Here is a 22,306-nt window from a genome sequence, read left to right on the forward strand (position 1 = left end):
TTTATAGCAGCATGATTTATAATCCTTTGAACCTACAAAGAACTCAAACAAATTTACAAGAAAAAAACAACCCCATCAAAAAGTGGGCAAAGGATATGAACAGACATTTCTCAAAAGAAGACATTCATACAGCCAACAGACACATGAAAAAATGCTCATCATCACTGGCCATCAGAGAAATGCAAATCAAAACCACAATTAGATACCATCTCACACCAATTAGAATGGCAATCATTAAAAAGTCAGGAAACAACAGGTGCTGGAGAGGATGTGGAGAAATAGGAACAGTTTTACACTGTTGGTGGGATTGTAAACTAGTTCAACCATTATGGAAAACAGTATGGCGGTTCCTCAAGGATCTAGAACTAGATGTACCATGTGACCCAGCCATCCCATTACTGGGTATATAACTTAAAATTTTTAACATTATTTTAATACATTATGGACAGTTTCTGCCAGTTAACTAAAATGCAATTTGAAAATAAACATACTACAGAGAATTTTTTCTGATTTTCTTGTTATTTTGTCTTATCTATAACAAATTTCATGTCTTATGTTCTCAAATATCAAGCGCCTAGATTCTTTCACTTAGATTTTAATTGATATGAAACTAGATTCATAAATATATATGTTGATGCATCCAAATGAATTACCTTTTCTTTAGTCAATATATTTAGGAAGTAATTGCTGTTACTAATGTATTTTCTAATTAAGTAAGATAATGGGTGTGGATTTTTAAAAATGTATAATAGACTTCTGAGCAAAAGCTGGTATTTCATGGTCTTTTAATATCTGTGTGACAAGAAAAGTTCTACCAATTCAATAAAATTCTGTGAGGACAAAAAACAATTTTGTTTGATGCTTTGTCAAAGCTATAAACTCTTAATGTAATCTCCATTGGGTTTATTTTTATTTCTATCATGTTTCCCTCACCCAAAATACAAATTAAAATGTGCCAAAGAGGAAAGTATTTTAAATGAATCCAACCTATTTTCTTTTATCTATTCTTGAAAAATATTATTTGTTGTACAATAATATATAAAACTTTCCTATACTATGTTTAATTTTTTTGTATTAGACTCATATGTAATATATCTTTTAAAAAATAATTTTGAATGAATGCTGAAAACATAGAATCTAAATTTTCAAACTCTTTGGGATTGGAATGTATCTAAGCTGAATAACTCAATTTCACTTTCAGGCAGTTGTAACATTGAAGGGAATGCTGACAAGCCTGTGGCACAGAAAGCCAAAAATAATTTGTCATCTGGCCTTTCACAGAAAATGTAATCCAACTGCATTATTCAAATTATTTGGGTAATTGTTGTATTCATGGAAAGTAGTCCTTAAGATTGAAAGTTTGGCATTACTGCACTGGAATTGGGCACTTGAAATTATTGTATTTTAAGGATATACTGTCTCTGTCACAATGACTGAACTCTGCCTTATAGCATAAAAGCAGCCATGGACAATATGGAAACAAATGAGTGTGACTGTGTGCCAATAAAACTTTATTTATAAAAACAGGATCAGGCTGGATTTGGCTCACCAGTAATTTGCCAACCCCTTCAAACCTTTGTTATTCAAAGAATAATCTATGTGCTGGGAATAACAGCATTCCCTGAAGCTCTAAAATGCAGACTCTCAGGCCCCACCTCAGACCTACTGAAGTAGAATCTACATTTTAACAAGGTTCCCAGGAGATTCATATGAGCCTTAAAGTTAAAAGATTATTGCCCTAAACTACTCTTCAAAGTGAAGTAACAGGTTACTCCTGGGAGGATCTGTGAAATGAATAAGTATGTTGACTGCGGCTTAAGACTAGGTTTAGCAGGTGAAGAGCACGCTGTTTCACTGTGGACTTCTAAATGCGAGAATATGGAGAACTTTATCTGGCCCACCAATAATTTTCCCTTCCTACTGTAGGTCTTCTCAGATGATCTGTTCCATTTCTTTAGAGGAGAATGTCCTAATTTCTTGCCCTGGAAATTACTGACTGTGGGCACTTCTGCATGAGGGAATGGGTCGGATAAGTTATTTAATACACAGGTGTGTAAGTATTCCTTCTATTTTTTATGCATGCAAATGCTACTCAATTTTGTATTTGGCATTTTTAAGTCTCAAGCTTGTAGACATTCTTCAAATTAGACCAACTACCCCATCTATTGTAGATCCCTCTGGTGATATTTGAGCTTCCTGGACTGTGCGGAGAGACTCAATGATGGGCCACTGAGGAGTTGGACCACAACAGAGTTTCTTGGCCTTAGCATTATTGGCATTTGGGGCCAGATAATTCTGGTGTTGTTAGGTGCAGTCCTGTGCATTGTAAGGTATGTAACAGGATTTCTGGCTTCTCATTCGATGCCAATAGAATCCCCCACCCCCAGTTATGATGGCCACACATGTCTCCACATATTGCCAAATGTACACAGGGGGACAAAATTGCCCCTGGCTGAGAGCCACCAAGTCCTAGAGGTGCTGAGAAATCAGTGCCTCTCAGGTGTTGTCAGGGCAGCTACAGGCCCAGGACATGGGCGACCAGCCTCAAGCATTCCCTCTGTTCTTTCAGTGAGGCATAATAATACTAATTTTTGCTGGATGCAGTGGCTCACACCTTTAATCTCAGTGCTTTGGGAGGCCAAGGTTTTCTTGAGCCCAGGAGTTTGAGATCAGCCTGGGCAACATAGTGAGACCTCATCTCTACAACAAATTAAAAATTAGCCAGGTTTGGTAGTGTGCGCCTGTAGTAGCTACTCAGGAGGCTGAGGCAGGAGGATCCCTTGAGCCCAGGAGTTTGAGGCTACAGTGAATTACGATCGTACCACTGCACTCTAGCCTGAAAGACAGAGTGAGACCCTGCATCAAAAAAAGTTAATTTCCATGTGAGTCACGAAATGAGAAATTTAGGAAACAAAGTCAAAGTCACAGCTTCTCCAGGACCTGCAGCTCCATCAGCTTTTCATCATCCCATTACTCCCTTTCTGAGCTGCTTACACATCCTCTTTCTGTTCTCTCTGTCCGTATCAGTTCTGATTCCATTTTCTTCTTTATTGTCATTTAAAATAATATCTCATGGGAGAAAAAAATGAATATGTATTGTCTGTCTGGCATTTTGAACTGAAATCTTCACCATAATGTCCTCTAAAGTAAAATGCTAGAGATTGGGAAACAAATTGAATTTTATAGTTTAGAAATCTTTCACATTAGAATTGTGTTATTGCCTAGTTTTAATTGTTTGGTACATGTAACATTTTAGAAAATTATTACCAAGGGACTTAATTTCTGTAGCTGATCCTATAACTGGCTCATCCCAAGTCAGAGTTGGTAATATGACTGTTCTTTGTGAGGAAAAGAGCTGGCGTTTGCTGAGTTTGTTTGAGTAATGATGGCCCTCAAAAATCTTTCCAATCTGATCAAACCTAATTCATTTCCTTTTGTAAAAAGAATCACTTTATATTATACAGCGATTAAAATATTAATTTTTCAAATATTGAACTTTATTTTCCGTTTGGTTATTTACTGAATTTGTGGTATGCAAATTTGTAGTTTATTCAATTGACTATAATCACAGTTGCCAAAGGGAGTAAGTCTGGGTCAGTCAGGGAATTGGCTCTGTAATCTACCTCCTGAGATGAAAGTACTGCATAGCAGATCTGATATACAGTTTCATTCAGATAGTTCATCATTTTTCAAAGAGAAAAAAAAGATTACATCTAGCTCAGTGCTCCTGCTAGTACACACTGTGCCTTTGTGAGGATTATAGATTATTTACAAAAGTGGCCCCATTTCTTCATCTTTGGCTTTGTCCATGTTTCTTGCACTGTGACTTTTTGGCTCCTCCTATCAATAGTTGGAGTCTACTTCTCTTCCCCTTGAATCTGGGGTAGCCATTTGCCTTGCTTTGGCCAGTGGAATGCAGGAACATTGATGATGTGCCTGCTCTAAGCCTAGTCCTTAAGAGGCCCTGCATACTTCTGTTGTCTTTGTCTTGGAATATTGTGCAGCCCTCATGAGATTAAGCCAGGGCTAGATTGCTGAGATTAAGCCAGGGCTAGATTGCTGGAAGATGACAGATGACAGATCACATGGGACAGAGAAGCCATCCCAGCTGAGGCCACACTAGACCACCAAGTCCTAGCTAACCAAGCATTTGACTGCAGTTGTGTGAGTGAGCTCAGCTGAGACTAGAAGAACTGCCCAGCTGAGCCCTGTCCAATTGCCAACCTGCAGAGTTGTGAGCTTAGTAAAGACAGATAATTGTTGATGTTTTAAGCCACTAAATTTGTCATATGACAAAAGGTAACTAAAACAGTGAGAATTGGAAAAAGGCACTGCTTTGGGTGGATGAATTATATAATGGCACCTCTTATTCTGATGCAGACTTTTCTAGAGTACACATTGTTACTGTCTCCCTCAGGTATCCTAATGGGCTACAGAATTCACAATCAGAAACAATAGCCATGAAATCTAGAGTCAGGTTGCTGCCCTCCACCCTAGGCACAGCGATTTAGAAGCTGTGTGATCTTCGGGAGGGAACTTCACCCCTGAAAGACAGTATAGGGCTTATACAGTTCAAGTATTAGAAAGGACTCACTAGATACCACAGAGTGTACTATAGGTGCCAAGGGAGAGCTTTCCATTTTGCCCTCTGAAGGTTTGCTGAAAAATCAACTTGCAAAAGGCAGATTAATTGGAGAAAAGCCTTACTAATTTACTCAATGTGTACACATGGAAGCCTTCAGAACAAAGACCCAAAGATACTGAGGAAATTGTCCATTTTTATGCTTAGGTTCAACAAAGGATGGACAGGAATGTAGAAACATGGTTGGACAAATAGAGTTTGATCTAGTGCTAATAGACTGAGTGGGTAAATCCAGGAAGGCCTTTCTGTCTAGATTCTTCTTGGCATCTCTCTTTTTTTTTTTTTTTTTTTTTTTTGAGACGGAGTCTCGCTCTGTAGCCCAGGCTGGAGTGCAGTGGCCGGATCTCAGCTCACTGCAAGCTCCGCCTCCCGGGTTCACGCCATTCTCCGGCCTCAGCCTCCCGAGTAGCTGGGACTACAGGTGCTGCCACCTCGCCCGGCTATTTTTTTTTTTTTTTATTTCTTAGTAGAGACGGGGTTTCACCGTGTTAGCCAGGATGGTCTCGATCTCCTGACCTCGTGATCCACCCATCTCGGCCTCCCAAAGTGCTGGGATTTCTTCTTGGCATCTCTAAGTAGCCTTCCTTCCTTCTGGGTATGGGGCAGAACCCTCTCTGGAATGGGGGGTCTTAGGACCTACAGTCAAACAAGGTAGGTCAGAGAGTTTCTCTATGGCCGGTTTCTCCACAAAACAAAGCAGAGGAAAAGTTATAATAGTATTTTCAGGTTTTATGGCTGGCTTTGTGGCAAAGGGATTCTGGTTTTTATGACATGCCTTGGGGAAGAGGGATGCTAGTTTGTATGACTAGCCTCAGGGTAAAATGGGACTGAGAGACAAGAGGGCAGCAGAAGGTCAGAGAAAAACCTTTTCTTCTGAGGCCCTCAGTTTGGGGTATTGCTTTCTGAGCCCCCAACAATACACATGTGAAGCTTTTGTTTAAAGAGAAAAACGATATGGTGCAGTAAGATAAAGTAAATGTGGGCAACATCAGGAGTCAGAGAGACATTCCAACAACCCAGAGCCCTTTCTTCCTTTCAGCACATAGGGCCAGGCTGAGTCATTGGCTTGAACATCAGGATCTGTGTGCCCAATCTTGGCTTGGGGAGAGTTCAGAGAAGCTTTCAATGCAAGGGTGCTCCTGAATCTCTTTGGTCATAAACAAGCTAGGCAAACCAGTTAAGGCAGTTGCAAACCTGCAGTAAAGTAACTTATTAGGTGGGTTGTCAGGACAGTTTCTAACCAGAAAAAAAAAAAAAAAAAAAAAAAAAAACACAAAACAAAACAAAAAAAACTTAAATCTCGCTGCCCCTATCTTGACCAAGAGTCTAAAAGCAGACCTCTGGCACTTTCAGAGATAAAGAAAGTTTTTTCCACCCCAGCTGTGATTCAGTTGTATCTACACAGCCTCATTTTCCTTATTTGTAAAGTGAGGATAATTATACACCTTTTTACAGGATTTTATGGGGTTTATATGAGGTGATTCATGCAGAATACTTACCACAAGTACCTGGAACTTAGTAAATACTCAAAAAATCTTCTGCTACTAATTAAATAAAGAGTACTCAACAAGGAGTCAGCAACCAGCTTTGAACCATGTGACTTTGGACACAGCACTTCAGCTATCTGGGCCTCAGTTTTCTCATATTAAATTAGGGAAGCAATGATTAGGTTACCCTATCCTGTGATAATGTCATGCTCATCTTTAATGCCCCAAGAGCCAAGTAAGAGCACCCTTTTATAGTTAGTTCATGCAAGTTAGCATCTAGTAGGTGAAAATACTAGTAAAAATTACTTTTCTTTATTCCTAATTCCAGGAGGGTAGTGTATAAATTCTGTGGACAATCTAGTAAGCAATTTTCCAAAGTAGGTTGCCTGAAGGCTCTAGGTTTATAAAAAGCCATCAAGAAGAGGTTTGAGAAACTTTGGCATTGAAAGTCTGGGCATTACAGAGAATAATTCTTTTAGTACCACTTTGGTGGTGGGAACGCACTGGATTCATGAACCATTGGTAGCCATGGAGTTTTCCCTAGTGGTTGGTGTACTGCTAGAGACCTTAGGTTGGGATTTCACTTGCTAGACACCCAAGGAAGGAGTGAGTGAGAAACTTGGTTTGCCACAGTGCCCTTCTTAACTGATGCTTGGTTTCACCTCTGAAACAATCTTGACACCCTCGTGATGCTCCCTGATGCCCTAATCTCCCTTATTCTGCCCAAGGTATACCCTCTTCCTACCTGTATTCACCCTCTGTGCATTAACACTTGCTAGGGCTAGACACTGAGTGAAAGTGTAGCTATTCCCTACAGAAGGAGCTCACGGCTAGGAGCAGAACTAATGATTTACAGCAGGGATTAGCAAATGTTTTTTGTAAAGGGCCAGATAGTAACTATTTTAGACTTTACGAGCCATACAGTTTCTATTCCAGCTACTCAACTCTGCCATTGGTTATAGCACCATAGCAGCCATAGACCACATGTCAATTAATGGGCATGTCTGCATTCCAGTAGAATTTTATTTAGAAAGTGGGGGCAGCTGGTTTTGGCCCTCAAGCTACAGTTTGCTGACTCTTGGTTTGGCAGAAATAAAATACATGTATTGTTAAGGGCTGTGCAACAGAGTGTTTTCAGGATTTCAGGTTTTTTTTTTTTTTAACATGGAAGGAAAGTCTTGTCCATTTTGAAAATGATATAACATTATAAAGTCATTAAGGTTAATCCTCAGAGTGGCATCGTGTAGACATATTTCAGAAAATAACAATAGTAGTCCAGTGAATAACTCCTCCTACTGAAGATTATATTTGTTCTAGGTGGAAAGCTGGTAAGCTTCTCAAAATGAGAATGTTGATAACAAATAAAAGTTCACATCTGAATTAGATCTCTGACACAGAGAACAAAAGGCATTTTCAAACTTGAATACCTATAGAAGCCCCCTCAAGTGTAAGGCTATTTGAGTTAGAAGCAACAATGAAACTCATCTCACTTAGTTATATGAAAAGAATCATATATATAACTTATATACATTATATATAATTTATATACATTATATATAATATATATTTATGTTATATTAATATAATATAATATAGGCATGTCATACAAACCAGAGAAATACCTGGTCTTTAGATAACAGGTCTTTAGATAACAGGTAGAACACTTTTCTGATGTGTGTAAGGTGCAATGAAAATCTGTGGTTCTGCATTATCCTTTCGCATTAAAACATCCTTTTTCTATACTATGCAATCATATACTTTTATTGGGAGATTATGGAAAGGGCCTTCACCTCTTGTACCCTGTAAAACACAAAATATATATTGTATATAATTATATATTATACATATGTATATATATATATATATATATATATATATATATAGAGAGAGAGAGAGAGAGAGAGAGAGAGAGAGAGAGAGAGAGAGAGAGAGAGAATTTGGCCATGGACTGAAGGTAATAAATACCATTTAACAAATGTAATGTTTCAACATTGAAAATGCAGAAAAGGCCTGAAAAAACCTGGAAGAGTTGACATTTTGGTATTTAAAACTTTTATTGGGGAAAAAGTTTAATGCTTTATGCTACAATTTTATTTTCCTGGTTTTCAAAGCAGCCAAGATACAGAAACTGTAGCCTCATTAAATCTAAAGAAATAAGAGAGTTGATCAAGTGTGCTCATTGGGTACATAATAGATAGATGAAATGCAAATACTTACTGGAAAATATGATTAAATGCATAGTGTTTTCCAAGTCATTTTAATGTTTATGTCCAAATTAATTTTATTTTAGGAATCAGGTAGATAAATTGTAATTTACTGCTTTTCACCCAAACTTGAATTGGAACTAATATTAAAACTTATGATCTTTGGTTCATGGGTTGAGAATCCTGAAAGGAGTTTTTTCTGGCAATTTTTAAAAATAGAATTTTTAAATCACTTAGCAATGTAATTTAACATTTATAAAGTAAAAATAAAAGCCACTAATAACCCCTCTATATTGTTTATTCTTTCTTCTTAAAGACTTCACTCTTAAAATACTGCATCATTAAGCAAGGTGCCCTTGTAGTCTGAAAGCAACATATGGACAGAGTAAATATAATCCCGATTAAGCTCCCTGTTTTATATGGAATGGCAGTAGAGCCAGACATTTTAAATACCTGCAACTTGTCAGCTCCTAATTTGTGGTTTCCCATAGGACTAAGGCACTATAGTATATTTTTCCTAACTACAGATGTTTGCCATTTTTAACCATAATAAATGTACCAAAAGTTTTTAAAGCATTATATTATCTACCTCATTTAAAGATAAACATCTGTTTGCTTTAAAATTGGAATAAAGTCTATGAATCATAGAATAAGTGACACATTTTATAGGCCATATGCACAAACTCTAGAAATAGGCTAATTTTCAAAATTTATTATGGACAGGTAATTATGTGCTTGAAATTTTGCAAGCCTATATGATTCATTACCTAAGCCACATTGAGGATTTTTGCATTTAAAATGTTTTTTTAAGAAGGCAGTCACTTGGGCATATTTATTTTTTGAACTCAGTTACTAGAGGTGTGGCCAAGATGAAAGGCAACTGAAATTGGCCTATGTTTATGAAGCAGAAATCATGATCCTCAGAAAAGGTAGCTTTAGACGTAAGGATGCTGACAAAATGAATCTTCATTCCTTAAAGTTAGCCAGGAAAAGAAATGTTTCAGAGGATACAACTCAGGTTCTGAAAATTAAAATCTGAGCTACAAATGGGGAAAGTTTTACTTTATAATTTCTGCAAAATTTGACTTTACCTTTAATGACTCTGTGTGGTCTATGACATAGAACAGAAAAAAACTTGTAAACATAAGTTTTTTGACAAAAGATTAGAATCATGATCTTCCCTTGCTATGGTTTAACAAGCCAACCAACCAGTTTGTTTAGAGGTGAAATTACATTATGATTGGGGCATCTTTCTGACATTCACACAATTTACATAAAAGGCATATATGCACCTGGCTGGAAGAAACATATTCAGGTATGTAACTTTTTGTTTGGTGGCTATTTCCAAATTGTTTTAATTTTTGCCAGAAGACTACTAACGTCCACTTTCAAGAATATAGGTGCATCTGGTAGAGATTAGAAACAGGTTTCCCTAGGTCTTTAGATAACAGGTAGGTTTTTCTGATGTGTGTAAGGTGTAATGGAAATCTGTGGTTCTGCATTATCCTTTCCCATTAAAAGATCCTTTTTCTATACTGTGCAATCATATACTTTTATTGGGAGATTATGGAAAGGGCCTTCACCTCTTGTACCCTGTAAAACACAAAATATTACTATAGTATCACTATCTGCCTTATAGTGGAAAGTAAGTTTGACAGTAAGCTTTATTCTCACTTTTGGTCATATTTTCTTCTTTCAGGGAAGGAACCAGTTCTGCATTAAAATTGTTTAAATGTATGACGTAAGGGGAGTCAACCTAGTTATTTAATTTGCATGCAAATGGAATTGCCCCCAGCCTTCCTTTTCTTTCTTTCTCGGATTCGTGTCAGGGCCAGGCCATCTATCTGGTGCTGGAAATAATCTCTTCCTCAATAACCTTCCTCAATCGTTGTGCAGTGTTCCCTAATATGGGCACTGTCAAGTCAAGTGCAATGACAAAACTTATGTTATGCAAATTTATTCTAAGTGTATACTTTATGTAAAGGTGCACATTCTTGGGAGATAAGGCAAGTTTCTGCATCCTCTATGTTACTAAGCCTCTCTCTGTTCCTCTGCATAAATAGATGTGGTATTTGCAGAACCCTCTTCATTGGTTAAAAAAAAAAAAAACAATAAAAACGCTGATTTATATATAGGCAGGTAGCTAGAAGAGGTGTTCTGGCCCTTGTGGTTATTAACTTTGAGTTCTAATTCTTTCCATTAAATTTGACAAATCTTTATTGTGCACCTGTATGTGACCACTGTACTGTGAGAATGGATGAGACATAGCACCTGCCCCAAGGAGCTCACAGGCTGCAAAGAGAAAAAGACATGAAGACAGCTCTAGTACATATCAGACAATTACTATTACTTTCCTGTGAAAATGCATCTTTTAATAAATGCCAGGTATTGTTCTGATCTCTTGATATGTGTTACCTCATTGCATCCTCTCAATATCACTATGCGGATTGTTATCCTATTGTACAGAGATACAATTGAAGTTAACTAACTTTTCGAAAGTCAGAGTTCCATGCCTACTTCATTGGTACCTAACTCAAGGAGTTGTTGGTTTCACATTTTCCTGGGGAAAGCACTGCATTTCATTCAGAGCTCTGTGTTAGTATATACAGCCTTCTTTTTTTCTCTTCTCTCTTCTCTTTTCTTTCTTTCTCTTTCTATCTCTCTTTCTTTCTTTCTTTTTCTTGCAAGGTCTCACTTTGTCACCTAGGCTAGAGTGCAGTGGTGCAATCACAGCTCACTGCAGCCTCGACCACCCAGGCTCAAGTGATCCTCTCACCTCAGCCACTGGAGTAGCTGGGACTACAGGCATGCACTACCATACCCAGCTAATTTTTTAACTTTTTTGTTGAGACGAGGTCTCACTATTTTACCTCAACTGGTCTCGAACTCCTGCGCTCAAGCCATCCTCCCGCCTCGGCCTCCCAGAGTGCTGGGATTACAGGCGTGAGCCACTGTGCCCGACCTAAGATGCGCATCCTTCTTAACTTGATATTTTAAAAAAGCTTTCTTAGTTTTATATAATCATTTCTTTGAAAATAACACATTGCCTCCTACCCAACACAAGGAATGTATTATAAGCCTCCTTCCCTTTGGACTCTGAGTCTTGCCTACTCTCATTTTCCAGGGCCATTTCTCTCCCCACTGAGACGCTTTCACTATCAACTCTCTTTTACAAATTCTGGGGCACTTAAACCTCTGTTTCCACCAGGAGACTGAGTATACTGGTTATCTGCTCCTGCAGGGCACATTTTGTCCTCTCTTTTTCTCAGCCTCTCTATTGCATTAGTCCTGAAGCCTGGTTTTGCATAATCACAAATTTCATTTATGCCTTTCCCCAAGCAAAGGTATGGTCCTCTTGAAAGGAGGAACTGCTATCCGCTTAGAGTAATTAGCTTCCTTTGCAGCCAGCTTTGACAATATCATTTATTTTGCCTCAATCACCTTACTTATGACTCTAATTTGCACAAAAGCATTGACTGCACCTTTTCAAAGGAACCAAGGGGTTTGCTTTAATGCCCATCCTTGGTGACTGAGTCTTTGCTTGGTTGAAGTTCTAAATGCAAAACCTTTATTTCCCTGTGTGTGATTCACTGTTAGAAAATAAATTTTCTAATTTCCAAGATTTTTTGGGGGGGGTCAAAAAGGCAGAAAACATGGCAGAGACCAAATGAGGGCCATCTGAAATGGTTTTCTCTAAGTTCAAAGATTGATTCCATAAGGACTTGCTTTCTTTAGATCTTGTTTTAGCTCCCTCTGAGGTAGCCAGTAGGATGCAGAATATGTATCTCTGTCCAATTTCAACTGGACAATTGTTGGAGCTCTGTAAGTTCTTTGTATCTGGCAGTTGGCATAGCTACTTGTGGAGACCTAAGTGTCAGCATTAGCAATGGCCTTGCCAAACCGCACCTTGGTAGCCCTGGGCTGGGAGGCTTATTTCTCTTTGGGTCACTCCTCAAGTTATAATGAGGTATGGGATTCAGAGAGCTGAATGTTGCCTTTACTGTTCTAGACAACCCCTTCCAAGAAGAAGATGCATTTTCTGAGTAGAGTGGGAGAGACACATCTTTTCTTAAATAGAGGCCTAGAGTAGTACCTGGTACACTGCTGATTCATGTATGGAGCCACATCATTAAGCTCACAGACACTGTGCAGGGAAACATAACATCTCACACTGGCAGGCTTATCTTGGGAGAAAGGCCAAAGGATCTTTCTCCATAACATCTATTATGGACTTTTAAAAACTTACTATGTTTTGGATTTAGCCAAACAAACTAATCCCATGCTGAGCCTGAAAGGTCACACCGCTGGTTCAGGAAAAATGTCCAATTTCAAAGCGAAGCTTTTCTGTTTAGCTGCAAGGACGGGAAAAGGGGATTTGAAAAGGCAAGCAGTGTGTGTGGCGGCTCAAAGCTTTTAATGAAGAAGAGCAATGGAGTGAACCAAGAAAAGTGGTGTGGCAGAGTAGCAGGTTTGAATTGGATAATATTAGGGGAGTATGCTGGCAGGGCTTGAGTGGGACTGAACGCTGGAAAATGGTATATTTCTGTGTGTGTTAGGAGGAAGCAAGTGGGCAATGTAAAAAAAGTTGAATTTTGAGAGGTCAGGATGTATAGAATAAAGGAATGAAAATCTGTAGACACTTTGACCCACAAGGAAGCAATTATAGTAATTCAAACACAACCCCAAATTATCATTAAATCCATGCAGTATACACTCCTGGCCTCATGATTAATGCTAAAATTAAAGATGATCTTTTCGTAGGCAAGTATTCATTAAGAGACTTTTCTGTTTATTTATTAGCTCAATATTTTTTAATTGCAAAAATTAAGTAAAAAAAAATCATTACTGTCATTGTTCAGGAATATTGGGCTATATAGAACTGTTAATTGAGGATCCAGAGAGAAATCACATGTACCTGATTAGGAAAACTATGATTAGGATTTATAAAGAATGCACACATGTTCCAGGACTATACTGTGTAATATTTTAAGTGTCTGGTTTATGAAATTTATTTGGAATATAGGACTGAGGTAATGAAGTATACTTTTATGAACTATCTAGATAAAGTAAGATAAGGAAATGGTCAGGGGCTGTTATTTTCCTAATTAGGTATTCTAATAACCAAATATGCCTTTGAGCTTAATGACTGTCGAGGTGCTTTGCAACAGGATGCTTTGGAACCCTCCACTTAGGATGGGTTGTGAGGTCAATGTGGCTTTGCAGAATGAACCTTGAGGAAGATTGACCATTCAAAAAAATGCAGTTGGTGAAAATAGTGTTTTATATGGTTAGAGTGTTTTACTGTTAGTTTTTGATGTTACATTCTAGCTTTATAAAATAATATTATTTCATTCGGCATTTAGTTTGATTTGACTTAGTAACAAAGAAAAAAGGGCATGTATTCTTGTCTCAGTCCATTTCAGCTGTTATAACAAATTACCTTACCTTGTAAACAATAGAAATGTGTTGCTTACAGTTCTGAAGACTGGGAAATACAAGATTAAAGTGCCAACAGACTGGGTGTCTGGTGAGGGATCACTCTGCTTCAAACATAGTGCCTTCTTGTTGCACCCTCGCATGGTGGAAAGCGGGGAGCACTGTGTCTTCACATGGTGGAGTATGAAGGGGAGCTTCCTTCAACCTCTTTTATTAGGGTGCTCATCCCATTTATGAGGGTGGACCCTCATGACTTAATCACTTTCCAAAGGCCCCACATCTTAATATCACCAAGGGGGATTAGGTTTCAGAAGGAGTTTTGGAGGGACATACTCAGGCCATAGCAGTGCCCATGTGCAGAAGTGTGCCTAGTTGTAGATCTGTGTCCTAGACAGTATATAGTCCTGTGGAAAAGCCAGATGAAAAGCAGCTTGAAAGGAGACTTATAACATCATCTGCTTTTTCCCCCTATGATTTATAAACTGGAAATAATCATTCAACCATCCATTATTCATTCAGTAAACACTGATGGAGCAGCCATTGTAGACATTGATTGAGCACCTATGTGCCAGTCAGTGTGTTCGGTGTAATGCAAATACAAATATGGGTGAAAGAGTCTCTTGTCTGAAAGAATTTACACACTATTTGGGGATACAGACAAGATTTTAAAAGTACAAGTTGATAGATGCTTAAGTGGATATAAAATATTTTAGAAATTTAGGGATGGTTGCCTAATGTTGCTCAAATTAAGCCATTAGAAGGAAAGACACAGCTGTGGAATATGTACTACCTGGAGGAGCTTTGGCCAAAGAGTTGGTGCAGTATATAAGTTTTACAACAACCATCAAGTAGCATCATTATTGCCTTTTTATAAATAAGGAAACAGAGGTTTCCAGAGGTAAAGCAACTTGCACCAGGGCAAATGTCTACATGGGTAGAGCCAGGATTTCTATCTCAGTCCACTTCACTCCAGGGCCCACCTTGCCTGTGTTCTATGTTGATCTTAAAGGGTAAGTGGGAATTCACAAGTTAGTGCATAGAGGATAGGAAATTTTGCCTGAGAACAGAGCATGTAGAAAGGTCCTTAAATGTCAAAAAGTTTTTGAGTTTGGGTTAAAGCATTTCAAGAGAAGGGGAGCAGGAGGGAAGGAGCTTGGGGGTGGGGAGATTGTCAGTAAACAATTAAGGGCTACAATCCAGACCGAACATCCATCTGGGAGCAGAGTATTTTAGTTTAGTCTCATTTTAGAGAGGCTCACTTCTAAGGATTTTTAAAATTCAACATGGTTAAAATATAGACAAATTTAATGTATTGAACCCCAAATCATGTTTTTTGAATGTTCCAAGGCATTTTTCTCATATTAGGTCAGGATGCATATGATCATTTATAGATACCAGGCTTCTGTATATGGACCATAGTTTGACTACATGAAATTTGTTTTTGTTTGTTTCTTTGTTCTTGCCTTTATGCCTTGATGTTTTACATCATTGTGTATTCTTTGCTTTTTACATCTTTAACCCCACTGATGACATTCTCATTAGTCCTGACTAACGTATGTCAAACCACTGACCATGTTCAGGTACACAATTTGCAAGGTCATTAATTTCAGGCATATTTCATTCTTTCAACATTCCTGGGAAAGTATGAAGTAAGAGATCAGGCATAGCCTGACCAAATTCTTGCTTATATACCACAGCATCATTGCAAAGTTTAATGATTTTTTTTTTTTCTGAGATAGAATCTCCCTCTATTGCCCAGGCTGGAGTGTAGTGGTGGCGCAATCTCGGCTCACTGCAACCTCTGCCTCCTGAGTTCAAGATATTCTCCTGCCTCAGCTTCCCAAGTAGCTGGGACTACAGGCACATGCCACCACCATGCCCGGCTAATTTTTACATTTTTAGTAGAGACAGGGTTTCACCATTATTGGCCAGGCTGGTCTCAAACTCCTGACCTCATGATCTGCCCACCTCAGCCTCCCGAAGTGCTGGGATTACAGGCGTGAGCCACCACGCCCGGCCAATGGTATTTCTTAATAAACAAATTTGGGCAGCAATCAAGCCACTCAATGGTAAATGGGATTTTCCCTCTACACATTCTAAAAGTTGATTCGAACCTCTCCTGAGAATTGTTCTTCTTGATAGACTGCAGTTTCATAGTACTTCTGTGCTATCTGCAACAGGCTTCCCATTACTGGCACTCAAGGACTGGGTTCTCAGATTGCCAAGTATTGCTTAGGCTCATTACAACCATGTCACACCAATACAGTGTTGATGGTATCATAAAAGTTAATAACCACTGCATAAATGTCAGTTTTTCCAGTGGAAGTGGATACAACATTTCAATACTCAGCATTTATCAAGCATGTTTAATCATTTGCATGCACATTTAGTTATGCGTAAAATGATCTATGGAGTATTGTCAAAGAATAAAGAAGACAAAAAGTGGCTTTATATGAGAGAAGAGAGAGAGAAAAACCAGCTTAGGAACAATGAATGTTGGTTCACATTTTGGGGAAAACTGATTAGTTAGTTGGGAAAGAGGTCAAAGTAGGCAGCTTGTACTTTAGTAGGCCAACTAGGGTTATCAAAGAGAACCATCGCAGTTCTGAAGGATCTCTGAAAACCTTGAGATCTTAGTTGAGAAGTACATGTGACAAGTTGTCTCTGTGTGAGGTCAGCCACTGTCCCCTACCTTAGTAAGGCAAGGTCTGCACAATTTCTCTCCTCAGAATGCTCACATTTTAAAGTTAAAAAAAAAATTATTTTTATGTAGTCTGTGGACCTTCACTTTAGGTTATTTCATTTGTTAGGGTTTTGATTTTGACACCAACATTGATTTTCAATGGGCTCCAAACTTTCCTTACCTTTGTTAGTTGCTCCACGTTTTACAAATGCTCATCTATGTAACTAATGGTCTACCTAACTGATCTGTTTCAATGAGGTGACTTTTCGGTTCTTTGCCTCCCCTTGACTGCACTCAAGGTAAATGGCATCCCAGTCATGTCAATTGAACTATTCAGCACATTCTGCTGACAGCATCCTGGAGTGAGGACTGGGAGTCTCTTTACTTGACTCACTCTTAATTTCAGGAAAATTACAAACTTCACTTTATTATAAACTTCAGGCCTCCAGTTCTCAGCTTAGTTTACTTTAGTGAGTTTTTGTTTTCTTTTTGTTTTCAAGTCAGTTTTAAAAATCTCTAAAATGACTGAGTTTGAGGCCATGATGTTTCAAGTTATTTTAGCCTTCAATTCTGGAGCTAGGACCATTATTCATAAAAACTTTTATCCCAAAGCATTCCCCTTTACCTTCAAGGCATGCGATAATACTTCAGAATAGTGTCATTTTAGGAAATGTATCGAAAAAATTTATCAGAAAGCAATGATGCATAGGAAGAAAGCTTAATGAAATATCGCCCTATCTTGAACCATTTGTTTATTTTCTTCATGGGTAAGTTACTGATTCTATTAGAACTCAAATTGTGATTGCTTTGTAATTCATGAGGACTTTTACATCTTGATTACTGACACTAAAGGAAAGATCAAATTTGTTTTCCCAAATTATTGTTATTGTTGCCATTGTTATTGTTATTAACATACACCATTTACTGAGTGTTTGTTATTTTTCAGGCACTCTGCTGTTTTATGAGACAGGCATTAGTGTCCCCACTTACAGTTAAGGAAACTGAGGCACAGAGCAGTTCAGTGGCATGAGGTCACACAGCTGGTAAGTGACAGATCCAAGATTTGAACTCTGACTCTAAACCTTGAGCTCTTAATATTCTATTACATTTGATTTTTGCTGGTTGACTATTGTTTTGACTCTTCCACAAACTTCTATATTATTTTATGTCTCCCAACAAAGTGTATGAACAACGTATGATTCAAGGAACTTTAAAAATTGTCCCTTTTCAGATATTTTAATGGCTCTTGAAATTAAAACTCCAAAACCTCAGGATCACCATAGTTAATCAGAACTAGAAGCTCATATAGAATTGCTTTCTGCTTAATTCTGTAGGGGAAAAAAGCTGAATGGAAAGAAAGTAATTTATTGAAAAATACTGATTTCAGCCTCTGAATTTTGGCAAATCTCCTATATCTTTTAGAATTGATATTCAATAGAAGAAATGAGATTTGTGAACCTCAGTCATACGTTTGCTATGCTCTAACTACTAAGGCAGATGGGTTGACTGATGTTTATTCATTCAACAAACATTTAGTTTTTGGTGATTCTACCTTGGAGCTAGCTACAATACAAGACACTGTAAAAGGAATAAAATAACGGTTGTATCTAGGGTTCCATAATCTAAAAGAGGAAGGCATAACTGAAAGCAAATAGGTATATTTCTATAAGCAATTGCTAGTGCTTTTTTGCTGCAATTTTATTTATTTATATTTTTATGATACTTTATGTTCTAGGGTACATGTGCACAATGTGCAGGTTTGTTACATATGTATACATGTGCTGTGTTGGTGTGCTGCACCCATTAACTCATCATTTACATTAGGTATATCTCCTAATGCTCTCCCTCCCCCCATCCCCCTCCCCACAATAGGACCCGGTGTGTGATGTTCCCCTTCCTGTGTCCAAGTGATCTCATTGTTCAATTCCCACCTATGAGTGAGAACATGCGGTATTTGGTTTTCTCTTCTTGCGAGAGTTTGCTGAGAATGATGATTTCCAGCTGCATCCATGTCCCTATAAAGGACATCAACTCATCCTTTTTTACGACTACATAGAATTCCATGGTGTATATGTGCCAAATTTTCTTAATCCAGTCTGTCACTGATGGGCATTTGGGTTGATTCCAAGTCTTTGCTATTGTAAATACTGCTGCAATAAACATACATGTGCATGTGTCTTTGTAGCAGCATGACTTATAATCCTTTGGATATATCCCCAGTAATGGGATGGCTGGGTCAAATTGCATTTCTAGCTCTAGATCCTTGAGGAATCGCCACACTGTTTTCCACAATGGTTGAACTAGTTTACACTCCCACCAACAGTGTAAAAGTGTTCCTATTTCTCCACATCCTCTCCAGCACCTGTTATTTCTTGACTTTTTAATGATTGCCATTCTAACTGGAATGAGATGGTATCTCGTTATGGTTTTGATTTGCATTTCTCTGATGGCCAGTGATGATGAGCATTTTTTCATGTGTCTGTTGGCTGTATGAGTGTCTTCTTTTGAGAAGTGTCTGTTCATATCCTTTGCCCACTTTTTGATGGGGTTGTTTTTTTCTTGTAAATTTGATTGAGTTCTTTATGGGTTCTGGATATTAGCCCTTTGTCAGATGAGTAGATTGCAAAAATGTTCTCCCATTCTGTAGGTTGCCTGTTCGCTCTGATGGTAGTTTCTTTTGCTGTGCAGAAGTTCTTTAGTTTAATTAGATCCCATTTGTCAATTTTGGCTTTTGTTGCCGTTGCTTTTGGTGTTTTAGACATGAAGTCCTTGCCCATGCCTGTGTCCTGAATGGTATTACCTAGGTTTTCTTCTAGGGTTTTTATGGTTTTAGGTCTAATATTTAAGTCTCTAATCCATCTTGAATTAATTTTCGTATAAGGAGTAAGGAAAGGATCCAGTTTCAGCTTTCTACTTATGGCTAGCCAATTTTCCCAGCACCATTTATTAAATAGGGAATCCTTTTCCCATTTCTTGTTTTTGTCAGGTTAGTCAAAGATCAGATGGCTGTAGATGTGTGGTATTGTTTCTGAGGGCTCTGTTCTGTTCCATTGGTCTATATCTCTGTTTTGGTACCAGTACCCTACTGTTTTGGCTACTGTAGCCTTGTAATATAGTTTGAAGTCAGGTAGCGTGATACCTCCAGCTTTGTTCTTTTGCCTTAGGATTGTCGTGGCAATGCGGGGTCTTTTTTGGTTCCATATGAACTTTAAAGCAGTTTTTTCTAATTCTGTGAAGAAAGTCATTGGTTCCTTAATGGGGATGGCACTGAATCTATAAATTACCTTGGGCAATATGGCCATTTTCACAATATTGATTCTTCCTATCCATGAGCATGGTATATTCTTCCATTTGTTTGTGTCCTCTTTTAGTTCACTGAGCAGTGGTTTGTAGTTCTCCTTGAAGAGGTCCTTTACACCCCTTGTAAGTTGGATTCCTAGGTATTTTATTCTCTTTGAAGCTATTGTGAATGGGAGTTCATTCATGATTTAGCTCTCTGTTTGTCTGTTACTGGTGTGTAAGAATGTTTGTGATTTTTGCACATTGATTTTGTATCCTGAGACTTTGCTGAAGTTGCTATCAGCTTAAGGAGATTTTGGGCTGAGATGATGGGGTTTTCAATATATACAATCATGTCATCTGCAAACAGGGACAATTTGACTTCTTCTTTTCCTAACTGAATACCCTTGATTTCTTTCTCTTGCCTGATTGCCCTAGCCAGAACTTCCAACACTATGTTGAATAGGAGTGGTGAGAGAGGGCATCCCTGTCTTGTGCCAGTTTTCAAAGGGAATGCTTCCAGTTTTTGCCCATTCAGTATGATATTGGTTGTGGGTTTGTCATAAATAGCTCTTATTATTTTGAGATACGTTCCATCAATACCGAATTCATTGAGAGTTTTTAGCATGAAGGGCTGTTAAATTTTGTCAAAGGCCTCTTCTGCATCTATTAAGATAATCATGTGGTTTTTGTCTTTGGTTCGGTTTATATGCTGGATTACATTTATTGATTTGCGAATGTTGAACCAGCCTTGCATCCCAGGGATGAAGCCCACTTGATCATGGTGGATAAGCTTTTAGATGTGCTGCTGGATTTTGTTTGCCAGTGTTTTATTGAGGATTTTTGCATGGATGTTCATCAGAGTTATTGGTCTAAAATTCTCTTTGTGTGTGTGTGTGTGTCTCTGCCAGGCTTTGGTATCAGGATGATGTTGGCCTCATAAAATGAGCTAGGGAGGATTACCTCTTTTTCTATTGATTGGAATAGTTTCAGAAGGAATGGTACCAACTCCTCCTTGTACCTCTGATAGAATACGGCTGTGAATCCATCTGGTCCTGGACTTTTTTTGGTTGGTAGGCTATTAATTATTGCCTCAATTTCAGAGCCTGCTATTGGTCTATTCAGGGATTTAACTTCTTCCTGGTTTAGTCTTGGGAGAGTGTAATTGTCTAGGAAATTATCCATTTCCTCTAGGTTTTCTATTTTATTTGTGTAGAGGTGTTTATAGTATTCTCTGATGGTACTTTGTATTTCTGTGGGGTTGGTGGTGATATCCCTTTATCATTTTTTGTTTTGTCTATTTGATTTCTTCTCTCTTTTCTTCTTTATTAGTCTTGCTAGCGGTCTATCAATTTTGTTGATCTTTTCAAAAAACCAGCTCCTGGATTCATTGATTTTTGGAGGGTTTTTTGTGTCTCTATCTCCTTCAGTTCTGCTGTGATCTTAGTTATTTCTTGCCTTCTGCTAGCTTTTGAATGTGTTTGCTCATGCTTCCCTAGTTCTTTTGATTGTGATATTAGGGTGTCCATTTTAGATCTTTCCTGCTTTCTCTTATGGGCATTTAGTGCTATAAATTTCCCTCTACACACTGCTTTAAATATGTCCCAGAGATTCTGGTATGTTGTACCTTTGTTCTCATTGGTTTCAAAGAACATCTTTATTTCTGCCTTCATTTCATTATGTACCCAGTAGTCATTCAGGAGCAGGTTGTTCAGTTTCCATGTAGTTGAGCGGTTTTGACTGAGTTTCTTAATCCTGAGTTCTACTTTGATTGCCCTGTGGTCTGAGAGACAGTTTGTTATAATTTCTGTTCTTTTACATTTGCTGAGGAGTGCTTTACTTCCAACTATGTGGTCAATGTTGGAATAAGTGCGATATGGTGCTGAGAAGAATGTATATTCTGTTGATTTGGGGTGAAGAGTTCTGTAGATGTCTATTAGGTCTGCTTGCTGCAGAGTTGAGTTCAATTCCTGGATATCCTTGTTAACTTTCTGTCTCGTTGATCTGTCTAATGTTGACAGTGGAGTGTTAAAGTCTCTCGTTATTATTGTGTGGGAGTCTAAGTCTCTTTGTAAGTCTCTAAGGACTTGCTTTATGAATCTGGGTGCTCCTGTATTGGGTGCATATATATTTAGGATAGTTAGCTCTTCTTGTTGAATTGATCCCTTTACCATTATGTAATGGCCTTCTTTGTCTCTTTTGATCTTTCATGGTTTAAAGTCTGTTTTATCAGAGACTAGGATTGCAACCCTTGCCTTTTTTTGTTTTCCATGTGCTTGGTAGATCTTCCTCTGTTCCTTTATTTTGAGCCTATGTGTGTCTCTGCACATGAGATGGGTCTCTAGAATACAGCAAACTGATGGGTCTTGACTCTTTATCCAATTTGCCAGTCTCTGTCTTTTAATTGGAGCATTTAGCCCATTTACATTTAAGGTTAATATTGTTATGTGTGAACTTGATCCTGTCTTTATGTTGTTAACTGGTTATTTTGCTCGTTAGTTGATGCAGTTTCTTCCTAGCATCGATGGTCTTTACAATTTGGCATGTTTTTGCAGTGGCTGGTACTGGTTGTTCC

The 22,306-nt window shown here is 38.2% G+C and overlaps 1 protein-coding gene across 9 annotated transcripts in view; it reads left to right on the plus strand.

The window, feature by feature from the left end:
* The window catches only part of FRMPD4 (FERM and PDZ domain containing 4), an 864,755-nt gene that overhangs the window by 457,916 nt on the left and 384,533 nt on the right, over positions 1-22,306 (plus strand). For 4 of the 9 annotated variants that reach the window (XM_065538545.2, XM_045383461.3, XM_045383464.3 and 1 more), the window contains exon 2: positions 17,399-17,495. The exons of the other annotated variants lie outside the window; for them this stretch is intronic. In XM_065538545.2, the coding sequence (XP_065394617.1) occupies positions 17,479-17,495 (17 nt within the window). In that variant the 5' untranslated portion in view covers positions 17,399-17,478. The remainder of the gene's footprint in view (positions 1-17,398; positions 17,496-22,306) is intronic. 9 annotated transcript variants of the gene reach the window in all.

The sequence above is a fragment of the Macaca fascicularis genome, chromosome X (assembly GCF_037993035.2).
Source record: "Macaca fascicularis isolate 582-1 chromosome X, T2T-MFA8v1.1".
NCBI lineage: Eukaryota > Metazoa > Chordata > Mammalia > Primates > Cercopithecidae > Macaca > Macaca fascicularis.